Source organism: Lithobates pipiens, unplaced genomic scaffold (assembly GCF_037356315.1).
Source record: "Lithobates pipiens isolate NorthernLeopardFrog02 unplaced genomic scaffold, aLitPip1_a1.2 Scaffold_8, whole genome shotgun sequence".
Taxonomy (NCBI): Eukaryota; Metazoa; Chordata; class Amphibia; order Anura; family Ranidae; genus Lithobates; species Lithobates pipiens.
In genome coordinates this window covers 457,282,526-457,294,867 of record NW_027507903.1, presented here as the reverse complement: position 1 = coordinate 457,294,867, position 12,342 = coordinate 457,282,526, and the positions used below count along the sequence as shown (strand labels likewise).

At 43.7% G+C, this 12,342-nt stretch overlaps 1 protein-coding gene across 1 annotated transcript in view; it reads right to left on the bottom strand.

The window, feature by feature from the left end:
* RIC8B (RIC8 guanine nucleotide exchange factor B) overlaps positions 1 to 12,342 on the bottom strand; it is a 100,694-nt gene that overhangs the window by 26,958 nt on the left and 61,394 nt on the right. Inside the window, exons 7-9 of the mRNA XM_077468465.1 lie at positions 2,009 to 2,153; positions 1,737 to 1,881; positions 1,029 to 1,148 (exon numbers count right to left, since the gene is read on the bottom strand). Coding sequence (XP_077324591.1) covers positions 1,029 to 1,148; positions 1,737 to 1,881; positions 2,009 to 2,153 — 410 coding nt within the window. The remainder of the gene's footprint in view (positions 1 to 1,028; positions 1,149 to 1,736; positions 1,882 to 2,008; positions 2,154 to 12,342) is intronic.

Sequence of the window (12,342 nt, the reverse complement as noted above, 5' to 3'; positions counted from 1 at the left end):
TCTCCCCTCTTTCTCAAGCATGGTCTATGAGTAGGCATTTCATCTTTTTTTCATAATTTTTTACCTTTCCCCTCTCCCATGTTCCTAGATCCCCCCCCCCCCCCATTTTCTCATTTTTATTCAGATTTTTTTTTGTCTCCTTTTGTCCCCTTAGATCCTCATATCTTTTAGTCTTGATGTGCTCTTATAATGTCTCTATCGGCTGTTTATGCTTTGTTTTTCATCTTTTTTTCTCCAAGCAGTCTGCATCTCTGCCAGTTGCAGATAGCCAGGTGCCTTGACATCATGGGTTTCCATGGTACAGCAGGCTGTAATGCACTTGCGTGGCCAGTGTAGAGCAATGGGGGTGGCAAGTGGTCTAGTCGCCTGGAAACAGCAATGCTGGACCCCACTGATCCCATCTCCTCACTTGGCAAATTAACATTGGTTTAGTACTTTGAAGTATGAGGCTGGGGCACACAGCAAGGACGCCTCCTTCCTCATTATTATTTTAATGGGATTTACTATTACAGGCAGCCATGTACCTTTTGCTTAGCTGTCTGTCTTAGACTGCATTTATGATGGGGGGGGGGGTCCTTACATCTTGTATCTGACTAGTGGATGTTACTTTAAACGTATCAGCACAAAATGTATGCACTTACCCCATGCCTGAACTAAAGAGTTGTGCTTGGCCCAAAATGTTGCACATCTCCCCCGGTGACATGATATTTTTTACTAAATGCATTTGGACATTACTTGAAGATCCATGGTGTGCTGGCAAATATGTACGTTGCTGAAGCAACCGTTTTGTTCTCTACCTATTCCATGAATGCTGGGAATATTGCTAGTACTCACCTGTAGCACGTCTCCAATGCCTGTTGCATCCATAATCATATTCTGCAAGATGCATGCCTCTAAGATTTTATGTAGCATTAAATACACTGAATTATATTATGTGACCTTCTGGTCATTTAAGCCAATTTACAGAATGTACCACTGGTTTCCAAGATAAAAGGGAACTGGCATAGGCAAAAGCTCCATCACAGTACCTGGACAGTTTGTCAAACATGTTGACCAGTTTCATAGCTTCGTACTCCTTCTGTTCCTCTGTCATTTCGTCCATTGGGTTTGGCATTGGTTCCTCCACATGACCCGTGATTAGATTTATGCTGAAACACGAGAGAATGAGTTTAATGAAAGTTTTCAGTTTAATCCTAACTTAATTTTTTTTCAAATCTGGAAAATGTAAAAGAGGGGTTAGAAGTTGTTTCAGGTTTTTTTTTTTTATGGTAGTCTGCAACAAGACATGAGGGACATTGCCATCTCAACGACAGGCACAAATCCTGAGCATTTTGTTTCCAGCTCAATTTATATTATTTATTGCTGTGACTCTAGTGTAGCATTTCCCCATCCTTGGCATCTCACTAATCATATTCGCAACTGCAAAAACCGGGCAGAGATTTTTAATATTTCCCTGCTTTATACACACCTGAAATTTTTTTTTTTTTAAAGGGGGTCAGGCAGATAGGTAATAGACAGCTGAATGGGAATCTAGTTTTGGTTGAGGGCCATGTGCATTATGTGAATGCAGGTTGAGGGCCAAATTAGAAAATCCGTAGTTATACCCTCAAACACTAGATATGGGGACATGGCCACTTCGTTACATTCTTCATGCATAAATGCTGGACAGGCTAGAACCCTAGTATTTGTTACAATGTGTGCCTGCAAATGTGGTCACCCAAATGAATGCTTCTTACTTTGGTTTTGCCTGGAGGTATTCTTCAGTATCAGTATCCTCATCATCAGAATACCAGCGATCACCTCTACCACCAGCCAGGAGCCCTCGGGCAGCAAGAAGCCCAGCTGCATTTCCATAACCAGTATACTTCAGTAGGTTGTCCACTGGCAAAAGAGGAAAAATACCATTAGTTTTAAATGAGGTAAAAGTTAATCATTACTTGAAGTTTTAAGGGTCAGGGAGGGAGAAGATTTCCCCTTTTTGGCACAGACAGAAGTGAAAAGAACTTGCCTCTCTCTTTACAGAGAACAAACAGAAATTCAGCTGCGATCTGCTTCACTCCTAAATCCACATGGGTCATCAACCGCACTAGTTTGTTCCTTACAGTTGTCCCAATCTCTGGCCGGTTACTAACATCCTTCAGTGGAGGAAGAACCTGAAAAGGTGCAAAGATCAAAAACATAATGGGGATTTTACCTTGTGTTAACTACTGCAACCATATATTGTTACTATAAAATGAACCACTGCAGCTATCAACAAGATTAAATAATGCAAGCAATCTACCATTTTTTTCCTGAATTTTTTGTTTTTGCAGCGTGGCAGAATGGTTATAAGCATTGATCTGAGGCAGAGATTCACAAAAAGATGATCTGCTATACTCAGCAAACACCCCTACATGGAATGCATATGCAACACTGCAGTAGAGTTGAGGGGTATTGGTATCTGAACTATTTAGGTCAGAGGCCCTGCTAATAGTGGGCACAGGTATTCCCCTGGAGTAACAAGACAAACAGAATGGCTCACGAGGGGGTACCGAAACACACCTTAAAGTCTGTAAAGTCCAGAAAATATACGTATGCAGCATTAGTGGCAGCTCCTTTGAGAGCGAAGCAGTCTCTGGAAGAACAATGGGCGAAAAACAAGGTGCGGCAAAAACGAAGTGCAGCAGAAGATGCAACTACTGGTATATTTAATTAACGGCTACTCATGCTAATATAAAGATCAATAGGCATATAACAGTATAATACTGTGGTCACTCAGCGGGCCCCCGGAGGATGGTGGTGTGCAGAAATTAACACGAGAGGAGAGGAACAACTGGCCGGACATCTGTCTTGTCATCTCGGAACCAGCATGGAATACACTTGGAGTCGCATCAGAAGTGACGTCAGAACATGGGGATAATGTTTCAAAGCATCCGCTTTTTCGTCAGATCTAAATGGTTAATGATCTAAACGGTCTACATAAAAATTCACACTGAGTGTGGACCAGAGGCAATACAACTTGTGAGAAAACATCTAAACAATTATAATACATGTTAAATATTGACATTCCAATATCATGAGACAAAACAAGGTATATATCTAAATGTTGGTATTGTTGATCAGGAATGATCAACAATAAATCAGCTAATGACTGTGGGTATGAATATATTTAAATAATGGGTATGTTATGTAAGAGATATTTACCCAAAAATGTATATGGAATATTAGGTTATATTAAAGTAAGTAAAAGTTAAAGAGAGTATTATTTATTTTAAAATGAGGGGAAAATTATTTAAAAGAGGGGAAAAATTATTTAAAAGGAATGTATTATGGAAAAACAAAGTTCCAAACAATATCAGTCTCAGTGAGGCGATTCAGGTTCCATTTGTCAGTGGTTAAAATAATTTAAAAACAGTTATTCTATCTACGTATTGTTAGTATAGCTATAATCACCAAACTACCATATTCACATTTACTTACCACCCTACGAGTAACAGGTGGTGGAATCACAAACTGAAAACTAGACCTCCAAAAAATCTACAAATATATTAGATGATCAGAGGAGGAACAATAGAAGGCAAGATACGGATTTGAAAAAATTAAAAACCAGCAGCTACACATACTGCAGCTGTTGGCTTTTAAAAATAGGACACAACTGTCCTGGAGTCCAGCGATGTCGGCACCACAGCTGATGCTTCCCTATGGCTTCATTCTGGGACCCCTACTGTGCATGCGCGAGGCTCCGCTCCTCCCTCTTACTGGCCCGGCGACAGGGGGGGGAAGAGGAAGGAGCCGAGCCATGACATCAATATCCACGGAAGTGGGAACAGGATACCTGTCAAAACAGGTATCCTGTCCCCTTTCTTCCCCCCCGAAAGGTGCCAATTGTGGCACTGGAGGGGGGAGGAAACGAGTGGCAGTTACACTTTTGGGTGGAACTCTGCTTTAATGGTGAAGGGATTGCCATTGGTTGTAAAGGCTTTTCTACCATGAGGAACGTGTGAGCACGTGAGGCATAGCGTTTTTTTGCAACGATACATATCCACTAGTAGAATGAGAGCAAGTTTAATAGTGGTGACTTTGGCTTGAGGTTTCCTTTTATTAGGTGCAATTTTACTTTTTACATTAGGTGCCCTTCTATACGCAAACCTTGGTAAGGCTGGGATGGATGCTGTTAAATGAGGATCCTGTGTTAGGATAGACCAGTGTTTCTTGAATATGGAAAGCATCACCTCCAGCTACTCTCTATACATCGATAACTTCCTTCAACCGTTGGCACAGACCCTTCCCGCATATATCAGAGATGGCACCCATCTCTTAGAACCATTATGTCCCTACTCTTGGGAATCTTCCTACCTCTGGGTGTCATTAGATGTGTGTTCATTACATATCTCAACACCCCATAATGTAGGCCTCCAGACAGTATCCCACTTTCTTAACAAGGATACACTCAACGCTGAGCAGACTCAATTTATTTCCTAGGCCACAATGTTCTGCCTGAAACAATATATCTCTCTCACATAGCATACCCCTTATTTAAATATGTTCGTACCCACAGTCATTAGCTTCTTTATTGTTGATCATTACTGGTTGTTTTACAAGACACAAGAACAAAATAACAATACCCACATTTAGAGAATATAATTATAATGTATATGTATATGTGTATGTATGTATATGTGTATGTATGTATGTATGTATGTATGTATGTATGTATGTATGTATGTATGTATGTATGTATGTATGTATGTATGTATGTATGTATATATGTATATATGTATATATATATATATATATACACACACACACATATACACACACACACACACACACATACATACACACACACATACATATACACACACATACATATACACACCTTGGGGGTTATTTACGAAAGGTAAATCCACTTTGCAGTGCAAGTGCACTTGGAAGTGCAGTCGCTCTAAATCTAAGGGGTAGATCTGAAATGAGTGGACGTTCTGCTGATTTTATCATCCAATCATGTGCAAGCTAAAATGCTGTTTTTTTTATTTTCCTTGCATGTCCCCCTCGGATCTACAGCGACTTTACTTTCAAGTGCACTTGCAGTGCAAAGTGGATTTTCCTTCAGTAAATAATCCCCCTTTGTTTTGTCTCACGACATTGGAATGTCAATATTTAGAAAGCATTTTAATTGTTTAGATGTTTTCTCACAATATGTTCTATTGACTCTGGTCCATGCTCCAAGTGTATTCCATGCTAGTTCCGAGATGACAAGACGGATGTATGGCTGGTTGTTCCTCTCCTCTCCTGTTAACATCTACACACCAACATCCACCGGGGACCCGCTGAGTGACCACAGTATTATACTGTTACATGCCTATTGATCTTTATATTAATGTGAGTAGCCATTTGGCTGAGTTTAACCACTTTCAGACCGGACCATTTTGCTGGTCAATGACCAGAGGTCTTTTTACAATTTGGCACTGCGCTGCTTTAACTGGTAATTGTGCGGTCATGCAATGTTGTACCCAAACAAAATTTGCGTCCTTTTCTTCCCACAAATAGAGCTTTCTTTTGATGGTATTTGATTGCCTCTGCGATTTTTATTTTTTGCGATATAAACGTAAAAAGACCGCAAATTTTGAAAAAAAATGATATTTTCTACTTTTTGTTATTAGAAAAATCCAATAAACTCAATTTTAGTCATACATTTAGGCCAAAATGTATTCAGCCACATGTCTTTGGTAAAAAAAAAGTCAATAATTGTATATTTATTGGTTTGCGCAAAAGTTGTCACATCTACAAACTAAGGTACGTTTTCTGGAATTTACGCAGCTTTTAGTTTATGACTGCCTATCTCATTTCTTGAGGTGCTAAAATGGCAGGGCAGTACAAAACCCCCCCAAATGACCCCATTTTGGAAAGTAGACCCCCTAAGGAAATTGATAAGTGGCATGTTGAGCCCATTGAATATTTTTTTTTTGCCTCAAGCGATTGAATAATGACAAAAAAAAAAATTTTTTTTTTTTTTTTTTTTACACAAAGTTGTCACTAAATGATATATTGCCCACACATGCTATGGGTATATGTGAAATGACACCCCAAAATAAATTCTGCTGCTTCTCCTGAGTACGGGGATACCACATATGTGGGATTTTTTGGGAGCCTAGCCGCGTACGGGGCCCCGAAAGCCAAGCACCGCCTTCAGGCTTTCTAAGGGCGTAAATTTTTGAGTTCACTTCTCACTACCTATTACAGTTTTGAAGGCCATAAAATGCCAAGATGGCACAAACCCCCCCCCCCCCCAAATGACCCCATTTTGGAAAGTAGACACCCCTAAATTTAGGGGTACACTAGTGAGACTAGGTAATAAATGGCGGGTGCCCTGAAACTATAAAAAAATAACTAACCAACCAGCGTCACCTGTAACAGTTATATGGTGATCACTGGTGAAAGGGTTAACTAGGGGGCAATCAGGGGGCTTTATGCGGTAGTATATGGGGGTCCCTGGCGCTATAAAAAGCTGCGGCGAACCTAAATACCTACCTGCCTAACTAGCGTCACCTGTGACACTAATACAGCGATCAGAAAAACGATTGCTTATTAGGCTGGGTTCACACTGGAGCGATGCGGGAACGCCACGAATCCGCGGCGGGTTCCCGCATCGCATGCCTCCCGGCGGCAGTTCACACTGCCCTATGCGAACTGCTGGGAGTGTCAGTGAAATGTTAATGACACCCCCAGATCAGTTCGCATATCGCAGTGCGATCTGCAAACTTGGATCGCATGGTGTGAACACCCATGCGATCCGATTCTGCTGCGGACCAAAAAAAGGGTCCCGTGCGAGTTTGCGGCGGGTGCGACGCAAATTCAGCCATACTATCTGTATGGCTGAACTCAAATCGCACAGAGATCGGATGTGATTTGCACTGCAGTGCGGTGCGAATCACATCCGTTCTCATAAACCGCTGCAATGTGAACCCAGCCTTAGTGACACTGGCGACGGGGGGTGATCACGGGGTTAAACCTTTATTGGGGGGGTTAGGGGGGTACCTTAGAACTAAAGGGGGCTAACCCTAACTGCCCTAACAGTTATTACAGTCACAAATGACACCCGCCGGGTGATCAGGGGGTTAAACCTTTATTAGGTAATAAATGGCGGGTGCCCTGAAACTATAAAAAAATAACTAACCAACCAGCGTCACCTGTAACAGTTATATGGTGGTCACTGGTGAAAGGGTTAACTAGGGGGCAATCAGGGGGCTTTATGCGGTAGTATATGGGGGTCCCTGGCGCTATAAAAAGCTGCGGCGAACCTAAATACCTACCTGCCTAACTAGCGTCACCTGTGACACTAATACAGCGATCAGAAAAATGATCGCTTATTAGGCTGGGTTCACACTGGAGCGATGCGGGAACGCCACGAATCCGCGGCGGGTTCCCGCATCGCATGCCTCCCGGCGGCAGTTCACACTGCCCTATGCGAACTGCTGGGAGTGTCAGTGAAATGTTAATGACACCCCCAGATCAGTTCGCATATCGCAGTGCGATCTGCAAACTCGGATCGCATGGTGTGAACACCCATGCGATCCGATTCTGCTGCGGGCCAAAAAAAGGGTCCCGTGCGAATTTGCGGCGGGTGCGGCGGGTGCGATGCGAATTCAGCCATACTATCTGTATGGCTGAACTCGAATCGCACAGAGATCGGATGTGATTTGCACTGCAGTGCGGTGCGAATCACATTCGTTCTCATAAACCGCTGCAATGTGAACCCAGCCTTAGTGACACTGGCGACGGGGGGTGATCACGGGGTTAAACCTTTATTGGGGGGGTTAGGGGGGTACATTAGAACTAAAGGGGGCTAACCCTAACTGCCCTAACAGTTATTACAGTCACAAATGACACCAATGCAAAAAAAAAAAAAAAATGACATTGGTGTCACTGTGACTGGGGGGCAGGGGTAATTGGGGGGGTGATCGGGGGGGTGTGAGTGTGCCTGGCATGTTCTACTGTGTAGTGACGTGTTGGTGCAACTCACCGATCCTCTCTCCTTGGTGTCGGAACGAAAAATACCGACACGGAGGAGAGAATACATCACTTCCTCTCCTGTGTTTACATTACAGGAGAGGAAGTGATGTCACGAAGGATTTCTATTCGTCGGGAGCGATCGCGAGGGGGTGGCCATGAATGAATGGCCGCCCCCTCGTCCGGGATCGCTCCCGAACGAATACCGACCGCCGCAGGCACCGGGCGGGGGCCCGATCGGGCCCCCGACCCGCGGAAAGGCAGGGACGTACATGTACGCCAATATGCCTGCCCGTGCCATTCTGTCGACGTACATCGTCGTGCGGCGGTCGGGAAGTGGTTAATTAAACATACCATTCATTGCATCTTCTGCTGCACTTAGTTTTTTGGCCTACCTTGTTTTTCTCCCATTCCCCTGGAGAATGTCAGAGGCCCTGCTAACAGTGGACCCAGGCATTCCCCTGGGAAAAAATAAATATGTACAACGTCTTGGACTTCACAAATACAGTTGCACAATTTAACTTGGAATCAGACACAAACACGTGTGTTACATCAATATAAGCTACAAAGGTGACCTGTGGTCAGGCGATTGACATTCAATAGTCTCACGGTCCTCTAACTGTGCATAGGGTAGTAATTATTCCCCAAAAGTTGCGATAAAAATGCTCTCCTTTCATGACTTACAGTACAGGACTCCATATGCTTTATTCAGATTTAATGTCATGTTTGCAAGGTCCTTAGCCACAGGGAGGAATGCCAGATGTTGATTCCCTGGTGTCCAGATTAATTAGAAAGGTTTAAATAAAAACAAAAAGGACAGTGATGCGCTGTACATAAGCAAAAAAGTGCAGGAGAGCTATGTGTAAAAGGCACTTTTTTAGTGCATCACTATCCTTTATTTTTATTTACTTTTTTGGGTTCAGATATTTCCCTCAGCAGTACTTGTTCTATCTTTTTGTTGAGTTGGCACAGGAATAATTTTATTTTACTAATTAGAAAGGTTTATCACCCGGTCCAGGGACCCTTGGGCCTTCACAGTGGACACTATGGTGGTGCTGTCAGATAAGTTCAACCCAATTATGCTTTCTGTCCCTTCAAAAACTCCCTTGCCTATGTCGCAAGATCAGAGGGCATTCTAGTGATACTCACTGCACTGAATTGGCTCAGGAGGATGTGGTAATCAAAATAGGTCAAGATTCAGAAGGGCCAATGGAGCATCTGCCAGGGGTGCGAGTATCTAAGGGCCAGTGTTCCATCCTGCTATATGATCACTGCTTAGTGGTATAGATGTTGTAGCCATGATCCTGAGGGACCAGGGCCTAAATATTGGCCTCCAGTAGCTCACATTTCTCCCCTTGTACCCCAATGGGATCTCAATCTGGTTCTCTTGGCTCTTAGAAGTTGCCCTTCCAACCCATCAAAGATTTCCCCTTGTCTACCCTCACTCATAAGGTTGGATCTCGCTGCCATCATCTGGAGAGTCTTTGGGTTAGTGTTCTTATCCTTAAGGATTCTATCTTGGTGTTGTACAAGGACAAGGTTGTTGAGGCCTAAGGACTTTTCTCTACTTGCCACATTAATCTGTGTATTGTCCTTTTGTCCCTCCAGCCTCAAAGCATCTTAGGTAAAGGTTAACTGTGTGTATCACATCCAAAAAATGTTTGTCCATTTCTCCATTAGCTACTGCCTCCTTTAAGAAAACTGGATGCAGTCTTTGGGCTTCCAGAATGTTCCCTTAATGGTCTTCCTTCCTCCCACTCCACTATTGCAAAGTTGATCAGACAGTCATCATTAAGGCCTTTAACAGGGACAGGAGGAGACCTTCAGACTAAAGGATGCTCTATCAGTTCTGTTAACACTTAGGATTTTTTTTTTTAAATTGTATATATTTGGAGGGGGCGTGACCGGATGTGCAAGATGGAGTGAGTGAGAGATGTGAGACGCCGTGTGTGACTCTCTCCCAGACCCCCTTGATGAGAGCTTGGAGCGCTTAGTGCCTCGGTCGGACGTAGCGTGCGGTGGGCTGGAGCTGTACATTGAAGCTGGACAGGAGGAGGAGTGACAGCGCATTACTGTACGATCGTGCCGAGCCCTCGGAGATCCACGCTTACTTCCGGGTCTTGAACCCCAGCGAGCACGGCCAAAGAAGCACGAGTACCCCCGACCAAGCCGAACGCTTTTTGAACCCTGCCGAAGAGACGCCGCACACTGTGGACACCAAGAGGCCCTCCCGCTCTCCAGTAAGCCGCGATAGGAGGAAGGAGGTAAGCGGCAGGACTGCGGGGGGGGGGAAGAAGGCGGAGGTGTGAGGGGCATAGCAGGTGGAGGTCTGGCAGAGCAAGTTGTGGACATAGCGATGCCTGAGAACTGGTAACAAGTAAACAAGAGGGCGCCGGCCGGGGGTGAGAAGGACCTATAGCTTTTGTCCCCTGGAATTCATTGATTCGTTTTGTGCTCTAAGACGAACGAATGATAACCCAGGCAGTATAAGCAAAGAAATACCTGCTGTAAAAACGAACGTCTGTAAGCAACGAACCAGGAAGTCTGTGATATGTGAATGGAGTGCTTGTGGACTGACTAACTATAAGATAAGATCAGTATCGCATTTATTGATTAACTGAGGGATGGTGGCTGCTCTAAAAATCAATTGGTTGAACGGTATCTGAACTAAGTGTGTGCAAATAAATGTCTGCTGTGAAGCATTAAAACAGGAAGTTTTGGTGATACATGAAGTGAATACTGGAGAACTGGTTATAAGATACGGTTAATATTGCACTAAGTAATCAACTGAGCGAGGGGCGGCTGGGTTAAAAAGTTAAAAATATATTAAAATACGATATATCCAGGACTGTTCTGTGGAAGGGGGTGAGAAAAGGAAATTAAGATGCAGCACTTGCGCTCTGCAAAGGAAAAAGGGGAAAAAAGTTCGCAACAGTCTACCACAGCAGCTAAATTAGAACAATATGCTCATAACCCTGCACAGTCATCACAGACCCCTCCAAAAAAAGGGCAGACAAAGGGGCAGCATGGAGAAATATCTGAAAGGAAAAGCATGGGTCAATCGAACATTAACATTAATACACAGGCCGGAGCAGTGTCCAAATGCCCAGTTAATAAAAAAGCGGGTGCAGGGGAACAGAATATGGAGATCACAACGGGTGACTCTCCTCCGGTTGAAAAAGAGCCAACAATTAAGGATGTGTTATTGGCCGTAAACGCATGTAACATCTCACTGAAAGAACTCTGTAATCAAATGAAGGGAGTGAAGGAAGATCTAATGCTGGTAAGGCAAGACCTACAGAAAGTGGTGGAAAGGACGACAGAACTTGAGTTAAGGACCAGCAGATTGGAAGACGATACAACATTCCTAATTAAAGAAATAGAAAGCCTGAAGGAGCAGTTCGGCGGATATAGAACAAGAATGGACGAAATGGAAAATAGGCTCAGGAGGGACAATGTGCGAGTAGTGGGACTTCCGGAAAAAAGTGAGGGTGTAAACCCTGCTGAATTTATGGAGCATCTTCTGGTTGAACTGTTTGGGAGGGATGTTTTTTCAACAGCGTTCTCAATAGAGAGGGCGCATAGGGTACCCTTTAGAGCACCATTGGAGGGGGGCCGTCCCAGGCCATTATTAATGAAGTTATTGAACTATAAAGATAAAGTGGTATTATTACGGAAGGCAAGGGAAATGGGGAATGTATTGTATAAGGGTGTTAGAATTTCATTATATTCTGATTTTTCCCCAGAACTTCAGAGAAAAAGGGTAGAGTTCCTCCAGGTGAAACGCAGGTTACAGAAGCTCAGGGTGCCGTATGCTCTGCTTTATCCTGCAAAGTTACGGATTAATGCACTAGGGCATACTCAGGTTTTTAGTTCCCCGATAGAAGTGGAAAAATGGATAGAAGAAAATAAAGAAAAGTTGTAGTTGCTGGGGTTTCTAGTACTGAGTGGGATGGGAAGATAGAAGGAGAGGGGGGGATGAAGTATGTGTGTTTTTGGGGGTTTTTTTTTTTTTTTTTTTTTTGGGTGTGTGCTGTCTGTGTCTGTATGGGAGGGGGGTGGGAGGGAGGTAATACACAGCGAGCGCACTAGGTGAGGGTGGTAAATAGGTTGTGAAGAGAGTGGTATAAGGTCACTAATAGCCCCTAGGGTAACACCTAGGAAGGTGGGGGAGGGGCGGGAGGGAGGTAGAAAGGGGGGAGAGGGGGTGGGTGTAGTAGGGAAAATAGGGGGGAGGTTGAAGGGGGAAAAAAAATATAAGTATGCACTAATAAATGTAGTACAGGAAATAATTCAAAGCAAAAAAGGACACAAACTGTGGGGTGGTAAAACTAGGGGTGGTAAAAAACAAGG